Here is a 26854-nt window from a genome sequence, read left to right on the forward strand (position 1 = left end):
TTCCTCTATACCTTGTTTCATCCACATCTTGACCCTCATCATCCTTTTCAAGTTTTGTATTAGGATGCATTGGAGTTCCCATTGATTTGGAGTTTTCTAGGCCAAACTTTTTGATAAGCTCTTTTGCATACTTTCCTTGGTAAATGAAGGTGCCACTAGGAGTTTGTTTAATTTGGAGGCCAAGAAAGAAAGTAAGCTCTCCCATTAAACTCATCTCAAACTCACTAGTCATGAGTTTTCCAAACTCTTCACACAAGAAAATGTTGGCCGATCCAAATACAATGTCATCAACATAAACTTGAACAAGGAGTATATCATCATTAGCTGCTTTAATAAATAAAGTAGTGTCGGTGGTACCCATTTGAAATTGATTTTCCAACAAGAAGGCACTTAACCTTTCATACCAAGCTCTTGGAGCTTGTCTAAGACCATAAAGGGCCTTAGTTAGTTTGAAAACATGATTTGGAAATTCTTTATGCTCAAAACCGGGGGGTTGTGCCACATACACTTCTCTATCAATAAAGCCATTAAGGAAAGCACATTTAACATCCATTTGAAACATTTTGAAACCTTTATGGGCGGCATAGGCAAGAAGCAATCTAATTGCTTCCAATCTAGCTACGGGAGCAAAAGACTCATCAAAATCTATACCCTCTTCTTGATCGTAACCTTGGGCCACTAATCTAGCCTTATTACGAACAACTTGTCCATCCTCACCAAGCTTATTTTTAAATACCCACTTAGTACCCGTTACCTTCTTACCATCCGGATGAGGTACTAATGTCCAAACCTCATTCTTGTCAAATTGAGCAAGATCATCTTGCATGGTCTTGACCCATGATGGATCTTCAAGAGCTTGTTTGACATTGTTGGGCTCCATTTGTGACAAGAGAGCGAGGTTGCTAGGTTCCGTTTGCCTTTTGATGAAGGATCTTGTTGTTACACCATGAGAGGGATCACCAATGATGAAGTCATGAGGATAACCCCTCATAGACTTCCATTCTCTAGGTTTTCGGACAGGTGTAGAGCTTTGATGAACTTCTGGTGGTCTCACTGTTTCAGTTGCTCGTGCCTACTCAGGAGACAAAATGGAAATGTCTCCTCCAAACTGACGAGACAAAACCGGGCTGACAGATTCTTCATTTTGCACAGATTTGGGATTTTCTTGATTGGTTCCAGCCTCTTCACAATCTGAATCATTATCCTTCACAATACTGGGAATTAAGTTAGAATCACAAAAAGTAACATGTATGGATTCCTCTATGGTTCTATGTTCTTTGAGATAAACTCTATAGGCCTTGCTTGTGGTGGAATATCCAACAAACATTCCTTCATAGGATTTTGGATCAAATTTTCCAAGGTTTTTCTTATTGTTGAGCACAAAGCATTTGCATCCAAAAACATGAAAATACTTAAGATTTGGAGGGGTTCCTTTCCATAGCTCATAAGGCATTTTCTTTAACCCTTTTCTAATGATTGTTCTATTCAAAATATAACATGCTGTGTTCACAGCCTCAGCCCATAAGAATTTAAAAGTTTCACTCTCACATAACATAGCTCTAGTCATTTCTTGAAGGCTTCTATTCCTTCTTTCAACCACTCCATTTTGTTGGGGGGTTCTAGGGCATGAAAAATTATGAGAAATCCCTAAGTCATCACAGAATTTTTCAAAGTCTTGATTTTCAAATTCTCTTCTATGATCACTTCTCAAATGGGCAATTTTCAAATCCTTTTCATTTTGAATTTTCTTGCAAAGGGTGGAAAAAGCATGAAAGGCATCATTCTTATGAGCAAGGAAAAGTACTCAACCAAATCTAGAGTAATCATCTACCACCACAAGACCATAGTGTTTACCTCCTAAACTTTAAGTTCTAGTAGGACCAAAAAGATCAATATGTAACATCTCTAATGGCCTTTTGGTTGAGATTCCATCTTTTGATTTAAAAGAGGATTTTACTTGTTTGCCCAATTGGCAAGCATCACAAGTAAGATCCTTATCAAACTTGATGTTTGGAATTCCTCTAACCAAATTCTTTTTGACTAGCTTAGAAATTTGGTACATGCTAGCATGACCCAACTTTCTATGCCAAAGCCATTTTTCAGATTCAAGAGATGTAAAGCATGTTACATTTTGTTCCTTTAAATCCTCAAGAGTTAATCCATACACATTGTTACACCTTTTGGCCTCCAATAAAATATCTCCAGTTTTCTCACACACAACCAAACAGACAAACTTCTTAAAAACAACTTTAAAACCCAAATCACACAGTTGACTAACACTAAGCAAATTATGTTTCAAGCCATGTACAAGGAGAACATCATTTATACGAGAAGAAAAATTTTTACCAACTTTCCCAACAGCCACTATTTTTCCTTTTGCATCATCACCAAAAGTGACAAGTCCTCCATCATATTCATCAAGCTTTATGAAGAAGGTTGTCTTTCCGGTCATATGCCTAGAGCATCCGCTGTCCATATACCACATATTTTCTTTCCGTTTGGATGCTAGGCACACCTACAAAACAAGCTTAAGTGACCTTAGGTATCCAAATCTTTTTGGATCCTTTTACGTTAAACCATCTTCTATGTCCTAAGCCATTGTAATAAAAAACAATTTTATAAACCTTATCACCAACCATTCTTTCACCAAAAAAATATTGAATAGGAAAGTGCCCATGTCGATTGCATAGCCTACAAAATCTTGGAGTTGCTGTTTTGTTAAAGTGGGTGGGGTCTTGATTCCTTGTATCATTTGAAGATGAAGCAATGTTTTCAAAATGAGATTTTTCAGATTTATAAAACCCCAACCCAGCCTTATCATAAATAGGTTTTTGACTAGCCAAGATTTGATTCAGATTTTCAGAACTTTGGGTGAACTTGGCTAAGTCTTCCTTAAGTCTTTTAACCTCTTTAAGCAACTCTTCATTTTGCTTAAAACAATCCACATATGCAAGAACGGAATGATTACTTTCACAGCTCTTGATTTGGGCTCTTAACTGCTTATTCTCTTCAACAAGATCACAAGCAGTTTCGGCCTCTCTCACTTTTTCTTTTAAAAAACTGTTTTCAGCCTTAAGAATGGTGATTTGTTGTTCAAGTTCTTGATTTTCCAGCAGAAAACATCTTATTTTTTCAGAAAGGTGGTCTATCATAAGATGAAGATCTTCAGTGTTAGGATTATGAAAGACTACCTGATCTATGTGATCTGCCATGAGACAAGGTTGTGACTTGGTTTCGGATTCCTCATCATCATCATCCGAGTCATTTTCCAAATCTTCCCATGAGGCCATCAGTCCCTTCTTCTTTCCTCTTTTCGGCTTTTCCTCCTTCTTTAACTTGGGACAATCAGATTTGAAATGCCCCATTTCCTTGCAGTTGTAACAAGTAACTTTGCTAAGGTCTTTCTTCACTCTCCTTGAGCTGCTGCCTTTGCCTTTAAGCTTCATCATTTTCCTGAATTTTTTGGCAAACAACACAAATTCATGTTCAGAGAAGTTATCACTGGACTCTTCATCCAGAGGGTTAGTCATAGAAGAAAAAGCAATTCCTTTCTTTTTTGAATCTTTTTTCAAATAGGTGTTTTCAAAGGCAAGAAGATTTCCTCTCAAATCATCAACTGTCATGGAATCTAAGCTACTGCTCTCAGAAACAATTAAAGCTTTTGTTTCCCACTCTTTTGTGAGACATCTCAACACTCTTCTCACTAGCACAGATTCAGAATGTGTAATTCCCAGAGCATCTAAGCCAACAATGATGGCGTTGAACCGTTCGAACAGTTCATCAATGGACTTTCCTTCCTTCATTGCAAACATTTCATACTCTCTATTTAACATGTCTGTCTGAGTCTTCTTTACAATGGTGGTTCCTTCATGGGTGATTTGCAATTTGTCCCAGATTTCCTTTGCCGTTGTGCATCTTGATGCCCGTCGGTACTCCTCAAAACTGATAGCACAGTTGAGCAGATTGATGGCCTTGGCGTTGAACTCCACCTTTTTTCTATCTTCATCCGTCCAACTTGCTTCAGGTTTAAGAGAAACAACTCCTTCGGCACTTGTAACAGTTGGATATTGAGGTCCTTCCAAGATGATTTTCCATAGTCTGTAATCCACTGCTTGCACAAATATCTTCATCCTCTCCTTCAAATAGGTATAATTTTTCCCATTGAAAAGAGGAGGTCTGTTGCTTGATTGTCCTTCGGTCAAATTGTAGGACACCACATTTGAGCCACTGTTTTCTGCCATGAGGATCTTTACTCCAAGCTGCAAAGCTTAATCTCTTTGAGACCAAGCTCTGATACCAATTGATGGTTTCAGTGGCTAAGAGAAGGGGGGTTGAATCTTAGCCCCCTTTTTGCTTGCTAACACTTGCTGGACTTAGAGGAGACTTTTCTGTTTTTAGCTCATCACTTCACACGAGACTTTTTCTTTTGTCTCGTCCCTAGCCACGAGACTTTTCTTTTTGTCTCGTCACTTGGCACGAGATATTTTTTATTTTTGCTCATGTGCAGTAGAAACAGAAATGTAGTAGAGAAGAGTAGAAGATTACACCCAGATATATCCTGGTTCAGCTGCTAAGTGCAGTGCAGCCTACATCCAGTCTCCATCACAAACATGATGGAATTTCACTATAATCAATCTAATTACAAACTGTAAAGTGCTAACCCAACTTACAAGGGGATTCCCACAGAATCATGAAACACAACATAGATGAACAAAGGAACTCTAAGACATCTATGGCTTTTTCTTTTAATTTTGAACTCTCTGCCTTTTTCCGCTCTATGGCTTTTTCATACAAACCTCACTGTTTGCCTTTTTCCATGAGACTCAAGACATGACAAAATTAAACAGAAAAATACTAAACAGAATACATTGAAGGAGAAGAAAATCTGTAAACTTAGGTAGCTCTGAGAATCCTATGCCTTGCACTCTCACTGCTTACTTCTAGCTCCTTGCTTTAAACAGTGGTTGTTCACTCTTTTTATAGAAGAGAGAAGCCTCCACTTTTGAAGCCAAAAACCAAGCTTAACGTCTTTTCCTTCACACATAACCGGTTCGGCCACCCAGAGAGAGAAGAGATAACCATGCTAAACCCAACATGCAATTACCTCTAGTCCTTCCTTGGTCGATCATCACTCTTCATCAATCCGAGCTCTCCATCCTTGGCTTGCTCTCCAAGATGGATTTCTGGCCCTTGATGCTTCATGATGATGATGACTTCATCTGCTTCAATCTCTGCCTCTACCATCACTTCGCCACTCTAGCTACTTCCTGTGGTGGTTGAGCAGAATCAAAGACAAGCCATCCTCCAAAGATCTTCCTTGCTGGCCGAATCTTCATCAACCATTTTTGGTATGAAGAAGCCAAGATCTCATCACAGAATCTTACCAAGAGTGATGCAGATCTTAGCCACATCATACTTTTCTTTTGTTATGTTTTCTTGCCATCATTAGTTCGATGGTCTTGATGCATGCTCTATCTTCTTTTCGGTGAGTAGATGTAGCTTCCATGGCTTCCATTATTTCCTGGTTAATGTCCGAAGAGAAGAAAGAGATGAGAGAGAATAAACAACTTGGAAAAAGGCAATTCAATGTAATGAACACATTACACAAGTAAAGGTTGCTTTTACTTCCCTTTACTGAGAGGCGTGTATAGCCATCATAGCAATCAAATCAATCTTCTCTCACTTACTTATGTTCCCAATGCTTAAATTAAATTTGAAATTCATCCCTAATGAAGAAGTGGAATCCGTTGAAAGCATGGAGCCAATTTGCTTTCTTTTTAACTTGGTTTCGGACCAAGCTTTGAAACATTCATCAAAAAAAAAATAATATTTGGCTTGGTAGCAACAAAATTTAATCTGGCCCAATTGGTAACATTTGCTTTCCTGATGAATTTTGGATTCGGATCATGCATGGAAACATTCATCAAAATTGAATTTGAGCTTATGATAATCTTTTTGAGTTCTGGCCCAATTATTTTAGCAACCAATCCAGCCATGTGAATTAAGGGATTTTGTATAAATGCTGAATGTTGCTTTTAACATGGGCTTGCAACAATTTCTTTTTATTTTTCCGGCCCAAGAAAATCTGCATAGCAAAAATCAATCTTAGCATTTGTGAATTAATAATTTTTGCTATTTATAATAATGTTTGGTCATCACAAATATTAGTCTTAGAGTTTTCCAAACTCATCATCCACCATTCGGACACATTCTTAATCTTAATTTAATTAGAATAGAGCAAATATTCCTACTATCTGATAAAAATCCCTGTTGCATATTTTAAAAACATGCTGCTCCACTATAAAATCAAGTGGAAAGTAATATAATTATTTAAATTATGTTCAATTCTATGTAAGATTAAGAAAACATAAGCTACATATTTTTAATGCAGAAGTCGTAACAATTGTCCGGATAGCAATAAAAACTTTGTATTTAACTTGGCAAAGTTGTCCTTAATGTAACTGAAACCATATATTTTCACTACAAAAAGTACCAACTCATCAGTGTGAAACTGTAATACTAAAAATTTACAGATAAAAATATATGGACCAACCAATGACTTTTCAAATTGATCAACGAATAATGAACAAATAAACCACAACTTAACATGGAATTGCATGTTAGTCTCTTAGCTGGACTAACCCTCTCTTTTGGAAGTGAGGAGTGAAAAACGTACTTTTTTTCCATTCTGGTCTGCTAAGCAGAGCATCAAGCATCATTTCTTTGCCTTGGCGAATCTAAGGCATCGGTACTTTTCGCCGCTCACTGTAATTTCAAGAGCTCCATCTTGGTTATCTTGATTTGAGGCAGTTCCCATTAAGACACTTTTTTCTTTCTCAAGATAGGATTTGAGGCAGTTCCCATTAAGACTTTTTCTTTCAGAGGAAAAAGCTTCTCATTTGATCCAATTGTGGAGGAGCAGACAGCTTACATCACCCAAGTCAGTCCCACTAAGTTTGTTTTAATGGGAACTTCTTTCCTTGCCGCTGAAGTCACTTTGAGGTGACAACCAAACTCACGAATTCTTTTGAACGATGCAAGATTGAAGATGAAAGTCTTGGAAGAGAAGTAACTCAATATGCATGTATTATATTATGAATTGATTGTGTGTTACACTGTTATGACTCTGCACTATATATAGAGTCCAAGACTGACCTAAAGAAACTATTCTGTTATAACCAACTTTAACAGAATGTATATAAAAGGAAACTAAACTGATTTAGTTATTACTAAGTATAAACAACACTAGCTCTGCACTTTATGCTCTGTATGTTCAGTCTCTACGCTATTATCCTCCCTCAAATGCAAGTTCACTTCGGAAGTTACCTTGAGTTTGGTTTTAAAGCAATCAAATGATGTGAAATAGAGGGATTTTGTGAAGATGTCCGCAATTTGTTTTGTGGAAGGGATGTGCACCACATTTAATTTGTTTTGATTGATTCTTTTCCTAATAAAATGGAGATCCAATTCGAAATGTTTTGTCTTATTATGCAGAATTGATTTGCTGTTAACAGCACAACATTGATGTCGCTGAACAATGTTGGAACCATGTTTGATGAAAAGTTGAGTTCAGTTGGTAGATTTTGGATCCAAATCACTTTTGAATCAGCACCCTAAATTCTTTCATGTGAATTTTTGCCCATTTACTCTAATATTACTTTGGTTTAAAATATAATTTCAGGAGTGTGATAGGTATATTATAGAAATTTATAAGTTTCCATTATAAAAAATTATTTTGTATATTGATTTTGGTGCAAAATACATTTTTCTGCTGCAGCAGCTTATCACACAGTCGGGTTAGTCTGAACCTAAGTTTGCAGTATCTGTCTTAGAAAAACGAGAATGAGATAAAATGCAAAAACAACACGTTAACACCAATCTTCTTTGAGATTTCCAGCGTCTTGCATAAATACAAAAGGGAATTTGGTTAGGACGCAGTTTTAAATACAGGAATATTACACATTCAAGTATTTTTATAAATTAAGTTTAATTAAATTAAATAATAAAATTTAAAATAATATTAGTCATAATTAATTTTTATTATGTTAGACTAATTTAATTAGACTTAATTAACAAAAATACTTGAATGAAAAGCATTATTTGTTCTGATAAATAGAAATATCTTCATCAAAAACAAAAAACTACTATTGGCACAGTGGAAGGACAAAGTAATTGGGTATCTAGCCTAGTTGTAATAGTTGACCATAAATGTGAGTCCAGTAAAGAAATATAAGTCCGACTCGAATCCACTTAATTCGCGGATTATCCAAGTCATGCCAAAATGACCCTCTTATGAACTGGTTATATTTTTATGGGCTCGAATCACCTATTTTTACGAGTAAACGGGTCGAGTCATGACTCTATTAATGACACACATCTGACTTAAAATATAGAGAAGTGCTAAAAAGCTAGTAAATTTTGTGATTTTTAGTCATCAATTAGTTATTATTAGTATGTTTAATAGTATAAAATTACATCTAATACTGGCCAGATTTTAATAAAAATTTTGTGATTTTTAGTCATCAATTAGTTATTATTAGTATGTTTAATAGTATAAAATTACATCTAATACTGGCCAAATTTTAATAAAAGTACTTGTCCTAGACTTTCTCTAAAATATATATATATATATATAAAATTCTAATTATAAACCAAAAAAAAAGTTATTAGTGTAGTTGTGCTTTCGATAATGAAATTCAATTTTTCCATAATAAGAAAAAAGAAATTGTGGCAAGAACAGAATAAAAGAAATTTAAAACAAATCTTACTTTGTAAGCTCCGTTGACCAGAAAAGTAAGCTACCAACCATCACCGTGTACTGCCCATATTAATAGTATTAGTATGTAATAATGACTCTCCTACGACGAAACTTCCAAAGTCAACCATTGATGCAGTGTTCCATATTTGGCTCAAGCTAGAGGCAGAGACGCAGAGTGGAAAAAAAAAGGTGCTAGTTATCAATTACTCTGTTTGGATCTCTAATCAAGAATCGTGTGAAGTTAGTGGTTGCTTGTGTTAGAAGGCACAATGGTGGGTGTGCTGGTGAGCGCTCTTCTCCCTGCCGCTTTGCAAGTCTTGATTGACAGGCTAGCTTCTCGTCAGCTCTTGGACTTGTTTTCTCGGAGAACTATTGCAGCATCGGCAGCTGCCGCCGGGGCAGAGAAGCTAAAGCTGCAGCTGCTCTCCGTGAATGCAGTCCTTGGAGATGCAGAAGAGAAACAGATTGTCAATCCATATGTCAAGATATGGGTTGACGAGCTCAGAGAAACTGTGTACCATGGCCAAGACCTTTTGGACCAGATTGCTACCGAAGTATTGCGTTTAAATCTGGCATCCAAGTCAAACACTGCCATGGAATGGGTAAGAGAATTCTTGGACTCCATTACCAGTAAATTGAATTCTAGTCTTGATGAGATAAACATTAGAATTCAAGTTTTAAGGGATCAGAAAGATTGTCTAGGTCTCAGAGAACGTCATGAAAAGCAATCCCAGTTGGAACTAGGAAGTGCTGATCTAATGTGTGTTCCGACAACTCGTATGGTAGATCAGTCTAAGGTCTATGGCAGGGATCATGAAAAAGACGAAATCATTCGTCTCATGTTCGCTGCCATGAGTGAGCAAGTTGATCCAGTATGTGTTGTTGCAATTGTTGGCATGGCAGGGATTGGCAAGACCACTCTGTCTCAGCTTTTGTTTAACGACCCTCGGTTAGTGCCAATGTTCGACACTTTATCGTGGATTCAAGTTTCGGCGGGATCCGATGTGCTGCACTTAACCAAGAAGGTTTGTGAGTCTATGAGCGATAACTTGGACACACTTCAGGTTGAACTTAATATCCAGTTGAGAAGACAAAGGTTGTTGCTGGTTTTAGATGATTTTTGGTCTGTGAGCTTTTCTGATTGGGAGCTCTTCAAGATGGCCTTTTCTCATGCTATTCCCGGTAGTGTTATTCTAGTCACCACTCGCAATGAAGACGTTGCAACTACTATCCGTGCTGCCGTCACTTATTTCCTTTCGCCGCTTCCATATGAGGATTGTTTGGATGTCTTTGCCCACTGCTCTTTTGGGAGTACAAACCTGAGTACAGCTGATCCAACTTTGGTGGAGATTGGTGAGAAAATAGTGAGGAAGTGCAAAGGTCTTCCCCTTGCTGCAAAAGTTCTTGGGAGTCTCTTACACTTGGTAACGGATGCTAGAGAATGGAATGTCATACTGCAAAGCAAGATGTGGGATTTGGATGCTAAGAAGAGTAACATATTGCCGGCCTTAAGATTGAGCTATCAACTCCTTCCGTCGCATTTGAAGGCCTGCTTTGCTTACTGCTCTGTGTTCCCTAAGGGGTATGAAATTGATAGGGTGAACCTAATCCATTTGTGGATGGCTGAGGGCCTTCTGCAACCATCAAAGACTAAAACAATGCACGGTGTAGGCGAGCAATACTTGCAGGAGTTATTGTCAAGGTCATTACTACAACGACCAACTGGTAATGACTTGTGTGTCATCATGCACGATTTGATAAGCGACTTGGCACAATACGTGGGAGGCGAGTTCTTCCACTTCTTTGAGGAGGGTGGTGATCAGAAAATTCCTGATAAGGTTCGCCATTTATCATTTTCAAAAGACAAGCTTGATGTGCCTAAGAGGTATCTTTCACAAGTGAGGACCTTTCTACCATTCAAAGACTCAAACTCTAGTAGGCAATTTGATTCATTAACTGACAATGATTTCAATGGTGTGATACCAATGTTTGAACGCATTCGCGTGCTCTCTTTGTCTAGTTATCCGATTTCTACATTACCCTCTACAATAGGAAACTTGAAGCATTTGCGGTATCTGAATCTTTCTTATACAAGGATTCAAGAGTTACCAAGCTCTACAGGGTGTTTGTACAATTTACAGGTACTCCTGTTAGCACATTGTGATCGGCTCACTAGTTTGCCCAAAGATCTGGAGAATTTGACTGATTTGCACCATCTTGATGTTACTGGTGCTCCTTTAGTAGAGATGCCACCAAATTTTGGTAGATTGAAGCTTCTTCGACATCTTACTGCCTTTGTCGTGGGCAAAAGCACTGGATCAAGGATTAGTGAGTTAGGAGCTCTGTCTCAACTGCATGGTTTACTTTCAATTGTGAATCTGCAGAATGTCATTGATGCCACAGAAGCCTCAGGGGCCAACTTGATGATGAAGACATTTATTGATGATTTGGTATTCGAATGGACAAACGATGTCCATAATTTATCCAACGAAGCAATTGTTCTTTATAATCTACAGCCGCATAAAAACTTGAAGAGGCTCAAGATTGAAAACTATGGTGGCAGAACATTTCCAGAATGGTTAGGTAACCCTTTATTCTCTAACTTGGTGTCTGTACAACTAATTGGTTGCATAAGCTGCTTGACATTGCCACCACTTGGGCAATTAAACTCTCTTAAGACCCTCTTAATAGCAAAAATGACATGGCTAGAAACAGTGGGCCTTGAGTTCTATGGTAATACAGATTCACCCTTTAGAGTCCTTGAAGTTTTGACTTTTAAGGACATGCATAGGTGGAAGGAGTGGTTGCAAATTGACATTGAAGAGTGTTTTCCTTCTCTTGAAGAGCTTCACATTCAAAATTGTCCTAAATTAACAGGAAATTTACCCCAAAGATTGAGTTCTCTGAACAAACTAGTAATTGCTAAATGTAGCATTAATTCCCTTCCAAGGGTTCCAATGTTAAGAGAACTAGAGCTATTTGATTGTGATGAGTTGATGTCCCTACCTAGGGAAATGATGCAAGGGAATGAACATATAAGCAAAGTGTCCATATACAATTGTTCATCACTTAAATATGTTCCTGCACTTGGTCTTCCCATAAGGTTAGAGTCACTTTACATAGGCAAGTGTAGGAATCTAAAGCTTTATCCAGAAGAACACATGATTGAGCATTTGCACCTTGAAGACAGTTGTGACAGTCTCATAATTCTTTCATTGTCTTCCTTTAGCCGGCTTCGTCACCTTCACATCCAAGGTTGTCCAAATCTTGAATCTCTAAGTATATCAAATGAGTTTACAGAAGAATTGTACCATCTTGAAAAGATTCAACTGAAGGATTGCCGCAACCTAGTGTTCTTCCCTTATGGAGGGTTGCGTACTCCTAATCTTCAAGTGCTTTCTATTAGCAACTGCAAAAAGTTAGCACCCCAGAAAGAGTGGGGTCTGCACGAAATGCTATCGCTTTCGTACTTTGGGATTGAAGGGGAGCTAACTGGTTTAGAGTCCTTTCCAGACGAAGGACTACTTCCAGCTTGCTTGACTGATCTTCATATCATGGGACTTGAAGACCTCACATCTTTGAATCATGATGGTCTTCAACACCTTGTTGCTCTTAAAAATTTGGTGATTGAAGGTTGTAGCATGCTTGAGTTTCTACCTTCACAGGGGCTTCCAGGTTCCTTGTCAAATCTTATCATTGCAGATTGTCCCTTGCTTGTTCCTCTCTGCCAATTCGAGACGGGAGCTTACTGGCCCCTCATTGCTCACATTCCCAACAAAGACATTGTGTGAAGAAACAATATGTGGAAGGACAAAACACTGGAACTTTTTGGTTTTCTGCAATGTTCTATGGCTGCTTGTTTAATTGGAATGCTTTGTTTAGCATCTTTGATCTGTGGCTGTGTGATATGATATGATGAGGGATTCAAAACCATTGTTTTTTGTATGGATTCTTTTGTTTATTGTTGATACCTTTTGTATTGAGAATCTCTTGTTCACCATGCTCTTTGTAACATCCTTCTATACTTGTAAATAAAATTTCATATTTAATGAAAAAAAGAAAAAGCACAAGATCAATGATCTTCAACTGGATTGTTCTAATAATGAGCCACTGGTATTTGGGTTGTGTTATCAGTGTCCTGTACGCAGAGTTCTTCTTGGGTGGCTTGGCCATTGCTTGCAGGGCGTTTCTTTGCAGTGGGGAGAAGCTTTGAAGACAACCTAGGATTTATGAATCAACATAGAAAATGCAGCTGAGGTATATAATTTTTTTGAGGATTTTGTTCAAGATTAAATTGATTAAATAACGATTAGCTAGAGGAGACAGTCTCAAAAAATGTCTCATGCGCTTTAACTAAATTGTTGTGCCTAATTCCAACTTAGAAAAGCAGCTGGATCATTTTTACAAAAAATAAGATAAAAAAAGTACCAAGTTATGTGGTCAATATTAGGTGAGTTTTGTTTAATATTTGACGATTTCTCACCACTGTTTGAGTGTGAGATGATAGACAAGTAGCTTGAAGAGAAAGAGATTATAGTATGAATTATGAAAACCAATTAATTGTATCAAATCTTATCGATCTTCAATATTGGATTGAATTGGTGTGTGGTACACGCCATATAATCAACACATAGGAAAAACATGGGAAAATAATAAGCGAAATTAATTAGGTAATTGAAGACAACACCCCTTCCCTTTCCTCTACTTTCAAACCGTTGACTTTCTTATTAAGCTCTTGTTTCAGAATTCTGTTGGATCTTCTCTTTCAGATTGGCCATGGCCTGGCCACTAGTCTCTGCCTTCCCTAGGAAGATGCTCAAGAACCTTCAAAATCAAGAAACCATGGAGTTTCTTCATCAGTCTTTGCTGACCATTGCTGCTGTCGCCGACGACGCTCAAGAGAACCTCTTCGCCACAACTTCAGCCTTAAGCAATAACATGGTAGAATGGCTTTGTCACTTCCAAGATATCATGTACCTTTTGGACGAGCTTCTCTGCAAGTTCGATTCTGGAAAAGCAATAACAACAACAGTTGCAGATGCTAAACGTGAATTTGAGTTCGTCCTTCGAAGATTTGAAACCATAACAAACCAGAAGCATCTTCTCTTCCTGACCGAGAAACAAGAACAACTATCTTCTTCTCCTTCTCAGAATCTAAGAAGAGATAAAGAGATGAATGAGATGGTTGACCTTTTACTCTCCGATCGAGAAAATACGCCTGTAATTGCTGTGGTTGGAGCGGCATGGACCGGAAGGGACACTCTTGCTAACCTCGTTTACTACCATGGCAGAGTCAAGGCCTGTTTCGAACTTCGAGGTTGGGTTGACTTTCAATGGGATCTTGATTCCGAGAGTTTAGCTAAGATAACTCTTGATAGTTTCAATCAAGATTTTCACTATGATGAAAGTCTACCAGAACTGATTGATAGACTGCACAAGTGCTTACAGGGGAAGAAGGTTCTTCTTGTTTTGAACGGTTTTCGAAATCTTTCTGGCTGGGAAGCCCTTCGGTCATGTTTTTCTGATGCTGCAGGCAATGGAAGTGCGATAATACTCACTACATCAGAGCTGGACGTTGCGTTCGAGATGCTTTCGGATCATGTTTTGTCATTGGAAGATTCCTTGTTTGATCTTCTTGATGAAAAGAATGATCCACAAGGCTTTCCTATTATGTGGACCGGAAAGTCTCTTTATCATCTAGTTCGCCTCGAAATTGTAGGCTCTTGGATATCATATTTGCCAGATGAGATTGGAGAACTAAGATTTCTTGAATACATTGACCTCTCTTTCTCTGAAATTCGAGCATTGCCGGATTCAATAGGCATGCTATCTCGTTTGGAAACATTGAAGTTGGCTTTCTGCTGCTATCTTCGAGAGCTGCCAAGTACCATGGAAGATTTGGTTAACTTGCGTTATCTTGATCTAATGGGAACCAGGCTGCTAGATATGTCCTTAAAGCTTGCAAGTTTCAACAACCTCCAAACCTTGATTGGCTTCACGGTCAACATGAATTCTGGGGAAAATTTGACAGAGTTGGCAACTATATCGGATATCCAAATGCTAAGCATCACAGAGTTGCAGAACATTGTGGAAGCTAGGAATGCCGCAGAAGCCAAATTGAAAGAAAAGAGGCACTTGGAAGATCTTGTCTTGAGATGGAATCAGCTGCGCTTTGCTGAATGTGAGCAAGCACTAGAATATTTGGAGCCACCAAAACAGCTAAAAGTGTTAGAGATTTCAGGCTGTCCTGATAGAAGATTTCCATACTGGTTAGGAGACGCCTCGTTTGCGAATTTGAGGGTGATTTGTATTTATGACTGTAAGAATTGTGAGTTCTTGCCACCACTTGGACAGCTTTCGTCTCTTGAAGAGCTATATATTCGAGGGTGTGACAATGTAAGATCAGTAGGCAATGAATTCTATGGACAGTGTTCTTTGCATGTTCCATTTAAGTCCTTGAAGATCCTGTGGTTTGTGGACATGCCTAGTTGGAAAGAATGGATTCTCTTAGATGATGAAAGTCTTCAGTTTCCATGTCTCTGCGAGCTTTACTTGATACAATGCCCGCAGTTGCTGCAAGACTTGCCTAAGTGCCTTCCTTCTCTTAAAAAGCTTGAAATATTTCAATGTGATCGCCTCGTGTCTCCACCACCCAAGATACCTCATCAAGTCCATGAATTGATGGAACAAAAAGAGGAACAAGAACAAGGCTGCACTGAGATTCTTGCAACAAGTGTGACTCAAGTGACTTCAGAATCCTCCTCACACCATGCCACAATTATAATGCCTCCTGTCGCAAATGGTAAGAATGATGAATTAGTTTCAGATGATGATGGAGGCATGGTAGATTTTGAGTCTTCTTTTGAAATTGTGAAGATTGCAGATGCATCAGAGCTGTGCAACTTGACATCCAGAATAAAAAGCCTTAGAATTGAAGGTTGCCAGTTCCTTGAGTCCCTACCAGATGAATTTCTAAAAGATTGTTCAAATATCAGAGAGTTATTTTTTATTGATTGTTACTCTCTCAAGAACTTCTCTGATGTTCTGCACCCCAGTTCCCTGAGAACAATTTATATCCACAAATGCCCAAATTTAGATTTCCTCATTCCTCTCGGAACACACAAGAAATTTGCATTCTTGGAATATCTTTGCATAAGTAGTAGCTGCGAATCGCTCGCCTCCATATCCATAAACCTTTTCCCGAGACTCAGAACTCTTTATATCAAGGATTCTCCCAAACTAGAGTCATTTTCAATAGCCAAGGAACTTCGTGATCGAAATCTGAAACTTGAGTCGTTGGAAATCCGGGACTGTCCTAATCTGATATCCTTTCCAGAAACAGGATTGCCAACTCCTTACCTTAAATCAATATCAATATCTAATTGCAGAAGGTTGAAGTCACTGCCCAATCATTTAGCAAATCTTACATCACTTCAATCATTGCTTATAGACAAATGTCCAGAACTTGAATCTTTTCCTGAAGGGGGCTTGCCATCTAGTTTAAGTTTACTTTCTATCACCTTTTCTGACAAACTTGCACCTCAAAAGGAGTGGAAGTTGGATACACTTCCCTCATTAACTCATTTTGAGATTGAAAGTGGATGCATTGGCATGAAGTCATTTCCAAATAAGGACTTTTTGCCAAGAAATCTCAAGTCTTTACGCTTGAGTAAACTTTCGAGTCTCAGAATCTTGAATGGCACAGGGTTTCAGCATTTGACAGCTCTTGAGACATTGGAGATCAACTGTTGTCATGGGCTATATTCCTTGCCAGAAGGGATGCCATCATCCTTGACTCGTCTTTGCATCAAAGAGTCCCCAATATTGTCCCATAAACTCTTGCATAGAGCGGGCGCGGAGTGGAGCAAGATAGCTCATATTCCCAACCTACAGATTGATGAAGTTAAAAAAGGTATGAATTGGATTCATTATACCAAACATAAAAAAGAAAACCCCTAAAATAGTTATCCTAATGTTCTAGTTCATGTCTCTTTGTCAGTGGCATTTTTATGCATATGCATCTTATATTCTTAACTGCTAGCTTAGCATTTGTGAGGGTGATAAGCAGCCTGATCATGAAAGTTTGTATGCATTTGCTGTTTATAATTTTATATGCATTCAAAATTCAAACATTATTTTAAGCATATATATAAATAACACTGAGCAATTACAAGCCTTTTGAATTGGTTTGGCATGTGAAATCAGTTCAAGTACTTCATTAGTCTTGATTCAGAATTTTGTTTCTGTGATCACAAAAGCAACATATAAAACTAATGATTTGTCACTACTTATCAGTGTGTCATGTTGCAATTGCATCCTTTTGTATGTTTTGTTCTGTTTCTTACCTCTTTCTGGTTGCAAAACAGAAGGGGAAATCCCTGAACAAAAACAAAAATTCGGGGAAAAGAGATTTGTGACAAGATCAACATATTTGGAGGGAGGAAAAGGCATCTTAGATGGAGAAAGCCTCAAAAGCCAAAAATTGGATCAAAGAAGGAAAAGGATGCCAATGGTGTCAGATGTATCCTATGAATCAGACTGGAGCAAGATAGCTCATACTTCCAATCTTCAAATTGGTGATGGAATCAAAGAAGGTATATATTATGTCCATCCTAATGCTCTATTGCTCTAGTTCTTCTTGTCTATTTGTCAGTCACAATATATGAACATCTCTGCATCTATGATCCTTATCCTATAATTCTTACTGTTTATTTAGTGTAGGAATGGTAGATGATTGGCCTGAGCTTTATGTAAATATTTAGTTACTTAAGTGCTTAGTTTTCCCTGATCCAGAATTTTGTTTTTATGACTTATAAAACTATGAAAAACTTTGGTTACTTGCCTCTTTATGTTTCTTGCCTCTTTTTCACTCATTAACAGAAATGGAAACCATGTTTGTAACAGGATCAATTGAATTGGAAGCCAGCTTAAAGGGTGAAAGTGTGAACAAAGATGAAAAAAGCTTTACCAGCCAGCAATGGGACCTAAGTTTAGTTACAAAGAAAAGGATGCCACCAACATTAAAAGGTTTCTACGACCTTCAACCTGATGATGAAGTAGTTAAAAAAGGTATGTATTAGTTTTATAAAGGGTATGAATTAAACTTTTGAACTTGTTGGTAACATTGTAATGTGTGGGTATGATACTTGATGATAATAGAATAGTTCATATATTAGACTCTTTGAGCATCTGAATAATTATCTCTATTGAGTGCTTATTTTACTGACACGGCACAGGTGGAGGAGGCCGAGGCCGCGACCATGACCCTGGCAGATTAGATGACACTTGGACCTCATCAATGGAAGCAGAAGTTCAAACTGTCCATGGAATCTCAAAGAACCCTTTCAGCCACATAACTAGCAAGGGAAAAGATAGAGATTTGGAGGATTTCACCCTGCAAAAGTTGCTTGAATTGACCGAAAACTTCTCAGAGGACAAAATGATTGGGAGAGGAGGCTTTGGATCAGTATACCATGCTACACTGCAAGATGGTAAGGAAGTTGCAATAAAAAGAGCTGAAATCTCTCCCAACTATGAAGATGAGAAGGAGTATGGCTTTGTGAATGAGCTTCAGATTCACTCAAGACTCCACCACAACAACCTGGTTGGGCTATTAGGATTCTGCCGTGACGCGAATGAGCGCATCTTAGTGTATGAGTACATGAACAATGGCAGCCTCCATGATCATCTCCACAGCCACCAAACTTCTTCTGTTCTAATGTCATGGCCGGCACGGATCAAGGTAGCACTGGATGCAGCAAGGGGGATAGAGTACCTCCACCACTATGCTGTCCCACCAATCATTCATCGCGACATAAAGTCATCCAATATATTATTGGATTCCAAGTGGACAGGCAAATTGTGTGATTTTGGAATCTCATTGAAGGGTCCTGAAGATGAGGACACACATCTTTCAGTTGAAATAGCTGGCACACCAGGCTACTTGGACCCTGAATACTATATAACTCAAAGGCTAACCACAAAGAGTGATGTTTATAGTTTCGGGATTGTTTTGCTAGAGATACTAACTGGATGCAAAGTCATACATAAAGATGATAATGGGGAGCACAGACATTTGGCAAGTTTTGCAGTACCATATATTGATCAAGATGAGATTTTCAAGGTTTTGGATCCAAGAATGCCACCCCCAAAAGCTGCTGAGGAGTATGTGGGGTATTTAGCAGCAGAATGTGCACGCGCAGCACCTCGAGACAGACCAACTATGGCTGAAGTTGTAATTCACTTGGAAAGAGCATTGGCTGCTTGTTTGGCCGTACCAGCAATATGAAGGAAGGTCCACCATTAATTCTTTTATAAGTTTAGTACAAAATTCATGTCAATTTCATAGTTACAAACTTGCAAAAGTAATTTTAGTATCATCAAATCAAATCAACAGTTATTCCCTCATAATAAAGTTTCTCATTAATAAAGCGGTTTGTAAATTTACCACCATTATATTTTTTATTATCATTTATTCGTTTTTTTTTTATTTGTAAATCAAAGAACATCGCAATATCAACTAAACAAATGTGCCAATAAGTAATAGCTCAAATGATATAGTCTCCTCATACTCAATTAAAAAGTTGCGAATTCGAGTCTCATATCTTTGGTAAAAAAAAAAAAATTTAGGCGGAGACCGGCTGCTGCTGGCTGGAGTTCCGATCCTCTATGAACTTTTCCCTTTTTTTTTCATGGACAGTGTATCACTTTTTCAAGTAATGCAAATTTTTTTTGGGTAAAAAAATATAAAAAATTTATGTTTTTTAAATAAATAAATTTAAATTTTTAAAATAATAAATTAAATAAGTTATATTATATTTTAATTGAATAATTATATAAAATAATATATAAATTGTTAAATAAATATTTTGCAGAATATTTTTAATATAAATAATTTATTTCTCAGCGCATCAAAAAGGTTTAGAAAATCAACTATATCATGAGCCAATTGAAACTAATTTCTTGTATTTTTGGTTTTAAAATTCAAAAAATTAAAAATTGTGAGCGATTATTTTTTCTTTTTTATAATAGATCTCTTATTTTAAAATTAATTTGCTATATCCCTAATTGGTTCCAGATGTATTTTAAAAATGTCAAACACTAAATGAAAGACTAAATCACAAGAACTAATCAAACCAAAGTAAACCATTTATCCTATTGATTAATTCACTTTACAAATAAAATAAACCCAACTTTGTTCAAGACACATACAGAATAACAGAAACAAATAAAAATATTTATCTTTTAAAAATAAAATTTTTGAATACTCTACAAAATAGTGAAATCAGAAATAAAAAGAACAAATTAGAAGGGGAAAAAACATAACCGAAAAAATTTGTGTATGGTTTTATAAAATGTAAATTTTCTCAAAATGAGTCATACAAATTAATTTCAAATGTATCTAAGTTTTTAGCAGATTATGAAAAAACAATTTTTTTAATCATTCTCTGTATTTCTCATTTTTCAGGATGTGAAAAACAAAACTTTTTTGCCTTTTATTCTGTATTTTGCAAATTTGCGAATAATAATATATGCTTTTTTTTATAACATGTGACTATTTCTTAATTTTTCGCAAATTGTAAAAAACAGACCAGTCTATATTTCTATACAAACCCAACTCATATTCCTCTATGTTGTTCCAATTATCTATTTTGCTCCAATATCTAAAAATTAGAAATTCATAGTTCAGAAAATTTTGTTAAGAAGCGAGCAACACAAATGTTATTATTATTATTAAGCATAAAATTAAAAATATTTTATATTTTAATATTTAAGAGTCAAACTTAATTTTTATCTTAGCGTCGAATCAATTATATAAACAATAATAAGGGAAAAATATGTACATAATAAATATATACATATTAAAAAATAATAATACTAACGGAAGATTTTTACATGTGCCCAGCAACTTTATTGGCATTTTGTGAAACACGTTGGAGAGGATAAAAGTGCGTTTCAGTGCTTTGAACGCTGTTCTTTGATGTTTGGCAACTTTTCTTCGCTAAACGCTAACGTGATTCTGCACTCCAAAAGCTCGTTCACTAGAAGCAAAAAATTATAGCTTCTGCGTTTACTCAACGCACGTTTAAGTTGTTGCTAGTTATTATTGATTTTTTCATAATTTTTTCTAAATAAATATTGAGAATATTAAAACAATTATTCTAATTTTTGTGCACTATTTACTATTTTAATTTTTTATAATATGTATTATTGTTCTTATTAAAAATAATAAATTAAATAAAAAATTAATTATAAATAATAATAAAAATATAACTCGTAAAAAATTAAAACCTAAAATAATAATAAAAATAATATTATTAAGAATATTTAAAAAGAGTACTAAAATATGTTATTTTATATATTATTTTTAATTTAATAAATAAATATTAATTTTACTATAAAAAAATACTTAAAAAATTATCAATTTTTATATATTATTTTTAATTTCATAAATAAATATTAATTTTTATTATAATAATATTTTAACTAATATTATTTAAACAATATTTATTTTATTAAAATCAATTTTAGTAAAAATTGCCAAACATAAATTATGTTGACACAAACTCACTTCTACCCAAAATCAATTCTACAAAATCACTTCTATTCAAACTCCAATTTGCCCAACGTGAATTCAAACACACACTAAGTAGCAGGTTCATAATTTATCTTGTAGTAAGTATGAGAATTACCATAAACGTCTTGAATACTGTAGATGAAAAGACGAAAATATTTGAAAGTAGTAGCCACTTAGATAGATAGCTAAAGTGAGAAAGAGCCCAAGCTATTCTGCTACTGGACTCATTTTAATCATCATATAAATACCACATAATTTCTTTAACCACTAAAAAATAATTTCTTTTTATCTACTATTGCATTATAATCCATGTTAATTAAAATAGATTTATTTAAATAAAAAATTATTTGTCAATTTAATTTAATTCGAAATACAAAAATTTACTAATTTATATATTTAGTATCATTTTTTCAGTTAATAAATGCAAAAATAATTTTTAAAAATTAACATAAACATAATCAACAGAAACGTAATAAAATTATTTTTCTATTTTTCATTTTCTTTCAGCAAAAATAAAACAAATCATTTTTTTAAGTTTTTGTTATCTTTGACAACGAACATGTGTGTGAGAGAGAATGAATTTTTATATGATTGTGTTAATATTAGAATATATAATATTTTGAGTAATTATATATGTGACTTTTAGTTTGTTTTTATGATATATATATATATATAATGGAATCTGATAAGTGAGATTTCGAGTAAGTGTTTACATAATCTTCTTCTGTCTGAAAAAATTTTTCATCAAAATAATGAGTTATCATTGATATCGACACATTTGAGATCGCTAAATGTTCGGGAGTTCCTCTATTTCTTCTTGTTGCTGGATATCTCGTTCGTACACATCTTTTTTTTGAATCATAGAACTATAATGAAATACACAATCAACCACCAGTTATCAAATTTTAAAGAGTCAGAAAAAATGGTTCGATCCTCTTATTTTGATTTCTCGAACCGAGAGATCCATGAATCTATCCAGTTCTCCTCTCGCATATATATATATATATGAAATTGATATTTAAAATGCAATCTGAACCAAACTAATGACTCTCTCTAGTAATTGGTCTGGATAACGGCTCTAGGAGTACAGAATCCAAACTAACCCGTAGATCCGACCATATATTAATTAAATAAAAAAATAAAAATTTAATATATATGCCTTTTAATGATTTTGAGTTTCTCTCTATTGCACTTTTATATTTAGCTTTTAATGTGTTTAACATGTTTGGATTTTAATGTCTTTAGTGTTTAATATATTTAGATTTTAATGTGTTTAATTTTTAATATATTTGATGTTTAACATGATTGGATTATTTCTATTGATTTTACATGTTTATTGTACTTACAGAATTTTAAGATAAAAAATTTATTTTTTTATGAATTTTTGTTTCATCATGTACCTAATTATCCGAACCGAACCAATCCGTTCTTAATCGATTTGGTTTGGTTCGGGTACATACACAAAAATACGTAAATTCGAACCAAACCGAACCAATTATAATTCATTTGGTTCGATTCTAATTTCACCTTAAATCCGAACAAACTCGATCCGTGCTCACCCTTACATGGATTATCACGCTAGAGACACTCTAGTAAATAGTTGAGACACACAAAATGACATTTGGAGGAAAGAGACTCAAGTAGAAAAAAAAGTGAAAAACTCCAGTCAAACTACAAAGCTTAGGTAGAAGCAGAAATGATGGTGTACCATTAGCTAAGGAGGACCTTTGCAAGCCAAAACCTCCTATCATGGAGGAGGAGTAGCAACAAAGGAAGAAGAACCAAGGCAACTCAGTGAACCAGATCTGGAAATAGTTAAGGAAACTAAAACGGCGAAACCAACAGTCAAAGGGAAGCAGAATATAGGAAATAAGAGGCGGTTCAGCGTGGAGAAAAATGAGGCGGCAAGCGACAAAAAAGCAAAAACGACTTGGAGGAGCTGCGAAAAACCAGGAATGACCAGCGCCGAGCCGTTCGGCCTCCAGCGTGCCAGTAACACATGGGTGATGGTGGTCAGCAGTGGTGAAACTAGAATTTTAACATGAAAATCTATATGTTCATCAGATGGAGAACTATCCTAACATTATTTCCGATCAAATTATAAACTTCTACAAATTCAAATAAATTGATTTCACAACAATATTATACAATTAACACCACATTTATTTGGACTTGAATACTGATTTATGAACATAAAATATATTAATTTTGTTTGATAGACATGTTTTTGCAAGTCTTCATTGACATAAACAAGAGTTCTAAATTCGATTTATTTTAGCATCGACTTAGCGTTTGATTTTATAAACAATTCTTTAGAATAAGTTAAACTTAGAGGGTATGATTTTCACCAAATTCAAAGACTTAAAAGAAAAATAGGTTAATGATCAATTGATTCGATTAAGACAAATTACAAGCAATAGGTGTTTAAAATGTGCCAAAATAACTTGTACACATTAAATATATCACTTTTTATAAATTTTGAATTTTTATAAATAAAAATAAAAAATTTTTTAAAAAATATTAATGACCTTAATAATAGAACATATTAAAATATAAATAAATAACATATGAAGTAATAGTAAAAAATAATTGCTTTATTTATATATATTAAAAATGCTCGTATTTATTTCGATTAAATCAAATTCACTTTTTTTTTACCTGCTCTTATAAACAAATAAAAAATAACATGATTATAAATTCATTATGAAATATATATGTATATACCGTTATATACGACATATCTAATTTCTTCAGATATTTAAAAAAACAATAATATTGTTTATTTTTTGTTTTTATTACTGTTTCTAGGTATATATTAAACAACTAAATTTTTACAATCTTTTTTTCACAAAAGGATCCATCTTTGCATGTAATTATACATGTAATATTTTAAATAAAAATATATTTTAATAATATTTTTAACAAACATAGTTATTTAACATATTTTTAATAGCTATATAAAATAATCTATCATATATCGTAAATTAAAATATAATTTATTTATTTTATATTTTATTTGTTGCAATAAAAAATAACATCTTAATATAAATTTTATTTGTTGAAATAGTCACGTATATTATTGTTGTCACATCTAAATCTAATGGTTCCATCTCATATTCTTGTTGTTATAGTGTTACTCATTCTCCCAATCTTTGCATTGGCTCCTACAACACTCCCAAGGCTTGGTTCCAAACAATGGCTTCACAAAAAGACAAAAAACACATTCAACTGCCCGTTATGTAATTTTCACTAGCTCTAATTCGGTTCACGTTTTAACCTGTTAGAACACCCAATACCTTCTGTCTCTTTACTCTACTACATAACTCTACCAATCTATCTCCACCTTTATAATTTTTTAATATATATCTCAATGGCTCTGCATTATGACATAGCAATATATCAGTAAAGTGTCTTGGCACATATGAAAACTTTCCAATACTATATATGGTCAAGATTGAACTTTTGGTGAAAAAAATAAGTGACTTTTGTTGTACAATGGCAGAGCTTTATTATGGCAATGAGGGGCTATGGGCACATGGCCTCCCAAATATTTTATTAAAAAAATTGTGACTACATGTTTTCTCTTCTTGGTTAGAATTGCATTCACAGATCATCAGAATATTGGATTGCTCTCTAAAGGGTCAAATGAAAAACTTCAGAGCCTCTGGAGATTCCTTTCACTCCTTTCTATCCTTTAGCTACAAGGATATGCTGAAGAGTTGGGTTTGCAGATTGCGAAAACTTCATTGTTTGTGCACTAGATCAGGAAATTGCAGGTGTGTGTTGATTTTCTCTTTCCCTTTCGTGCTTTCGGCTACCTTAGGGAATTCCAGTTTTCAAAGATCCATTAGCTCCAAGTAATATCAGTTTGATGAACAAAGTGCTTCCAGAGGGTGACAAAAGTGAAGTCAAGAATGGTCTTAAACTCAAGCTAGGTTACAATGTTCTTCGTAGTGATGAATTCAATAAAAAATGTGCTTATTCTTCAATCTCACTCGATAATAAAACAGTCAAGTAACAAGAATGCATAAAGATTTTTTCAATTTTTCAATATGTTTTAAAAATGATCTTCTGTTTTTGCTTGTGCAGGACCAGTAAACCTTCCGAGACGCTTGAACTCTGGCTTCTATTATGCTCACTCTGATGGTCAAACCATTGCTGCAATGGAGAAAGTGGTGAGGCATGCACAAACTTCAAGCTTCTATGACATGCTGTGTGTGGAACAGGAGGATCCAACCGTGTCGATGATAATCGATGTGTTGAATCCAAATCAAACATGACAGTATATTTCTTAGATCTACCTTTTTCCAAATGATGCATACCAAGATCTGTGGCAGAAGAAGAATGTGGGTCTCTTCAATTTCATTTTCTGACAAGCTTGTACCTCAAAAGGAGTGGAATCTGCATAGGCTTCCCTCTCTAACTCATTTGGAGATTGAAGGTGGATGCATTGGCATGAAGTCATTTCCAGATAAGGATCTTCTTCCAAGAAGTCTCAAGTCTCTACGCATCAGTAGACTCTCAGATCTCAGAGTCATGAATGGCATGGGTATTCAGAACTTGATCGCCCTTGGGAAATTGGAGATTAATGGTTGCCATGGGCTTTATTCCTTGCCAGAAGGGTTGCCGTCATCCTTGAATTGTCTTTGCATCAAAGAATGTTCAATATTGACCCAGAAACTCTTTTACAAAAACAGCGTCTGAAATATACTGTTTGGGATTAGATAAAGCTATATATATACATGGCCAGAGATCAACTTCAAATGCTAAATGCACTTGATGCAGCGAAGACACAATTTTATCACTTTACGGCCATTATCGTGACTGGTATGAGTTTTTTTCACCGATGCCTACTACCTATTTTCTATCTCCCTGATAACAAAGTTATTTGGCCGCATATACTACCATGTGGACGGTGCATTAAAGCCGGGAACGTTGCCCCCCAACATCTCAGCCGCAGTCAATGGCGTAGCTTTCATTGGAACACTTTCCGGCCAGCTCTTCTTTGGCTGGCTAGGTGACAAGCTCCGGCAGAAAGAAAGCCGGAGGCCACAGAGCAAATCACCATAAGGAGCATAGTCATGCCGTAGACTTTCTTTCTGCCGAGCTTGTCACCTAGCCAGCCAAAGAAGAGCTAGTCGGAAAGTGTTCCAATGAAGGCTACGCCATTGACTGTGGCTGAGATGTCGGGGGGCAACATTCCCGGCTTTGATGCACCGTCCACATGGTAGTGTATATGCGGCCAAATAACTTTGTTACCAGGGAGATAGAAAATAGGTCGTAGGCATCGGTGAAAAAAACTCATACCAGTCACGATAATGACCTTAAAGTGATAAAATTGTGTCTTCGCTGCAAGTGCATTTAGCACTTGATGTTGATCTCTGGCTATGTATATGTATAGCTTTATCTAATCCCAAATAAAATATGACAAGTAATGACTTAAATAGAAGATAACCTTGAAGGGAACTCAGTGCAAATATGTAGTGAAGGGAACTCGGTGCAAAGAAGAAGAAAGAAAA

At 35.6% G+C, this 26854-nt stretch overlaps 2 protein-coding genes and 1 pseudogene across 4 annotated transcripts; all 3 read left to right on the plus strand.

The window, feature by feature from the left end:
* The first annotated feature begins 8899 nt into the window (after positions 1-8899).
* On the plus strand, positions 8900-12853 carry LOC107629708 (putative disease resistance RPP13-like protein 1 pseudogene; annotated as a pseudogene). The gene has a single exon (XR_015907228.1). The product of XR_015907228.1 is annotated as a putative disease resistance RPP13-like protein 1 pseudogene (transcript).
* Positions 12854-12932: 79 nt separating this feature from the next.
* LOC107629709 (uncharacterized) lies at positions 12933-19214 on the plus strand. 2 transcript variants are annotated; one of them, XM_088508189.1, is made up of 5 exons: positions 12933-13015; positions 13528-16670; positions 17125-17352; positions 17663-17827; positions 17995-19214. In XM_088508189.1, exons 1-5 carry the CDS (start codon positions 13005-13007, stop codon positions 19044-19046), a joined length of 4599 nt encoding a protein of 1532 aa, XP_088364315.1. In that variant the 5' UTR covers positions 12933-13004; the 3' UTR covers positions 19047-19214. The 2 variants fall into 2 exon arrangements, with proteins under 2 accessions (XP_088364315.1, XP_088364316.1); XM_088508190.1 differs by lacking the exon at positions 12933-13015 and adding an exon at positions 13243-13428.
* A 6465-nt stretch (positions 19215-25679) lies between these two features.
* Positions 25680-26039, plus strand: LOC148569888 (putative disease resistance protein At3g14460). The gene has a single exon (XM_088506700.1). The coding sequence runs from the start codon at positions 25680-25682 to the stop codon at positions 26037-26039; it is 360 nt and encodes a 119-aa protein (XP_088362826.1).
* The last annotated feature ends 815 nt before the right edge of the window (positions 26040-26854 follow it).

Source organism: Arachis ipaensis, chromosome B3 (assembly GCF_059453495.1).
Source record: "Arachis ipaensis isolate K30076 ecotype BB chromosome B3, ASM5945349v1, whole genome shotgun sequence".
In the NCBI taxonomy this organism is placed as follows: domain Eukaryota; kingdom Viridiplantae; phylum Streptophyta; class Magnoliopsida; order Fabales; family Fabaceae; genus Arachis; species Arachis ipaensis.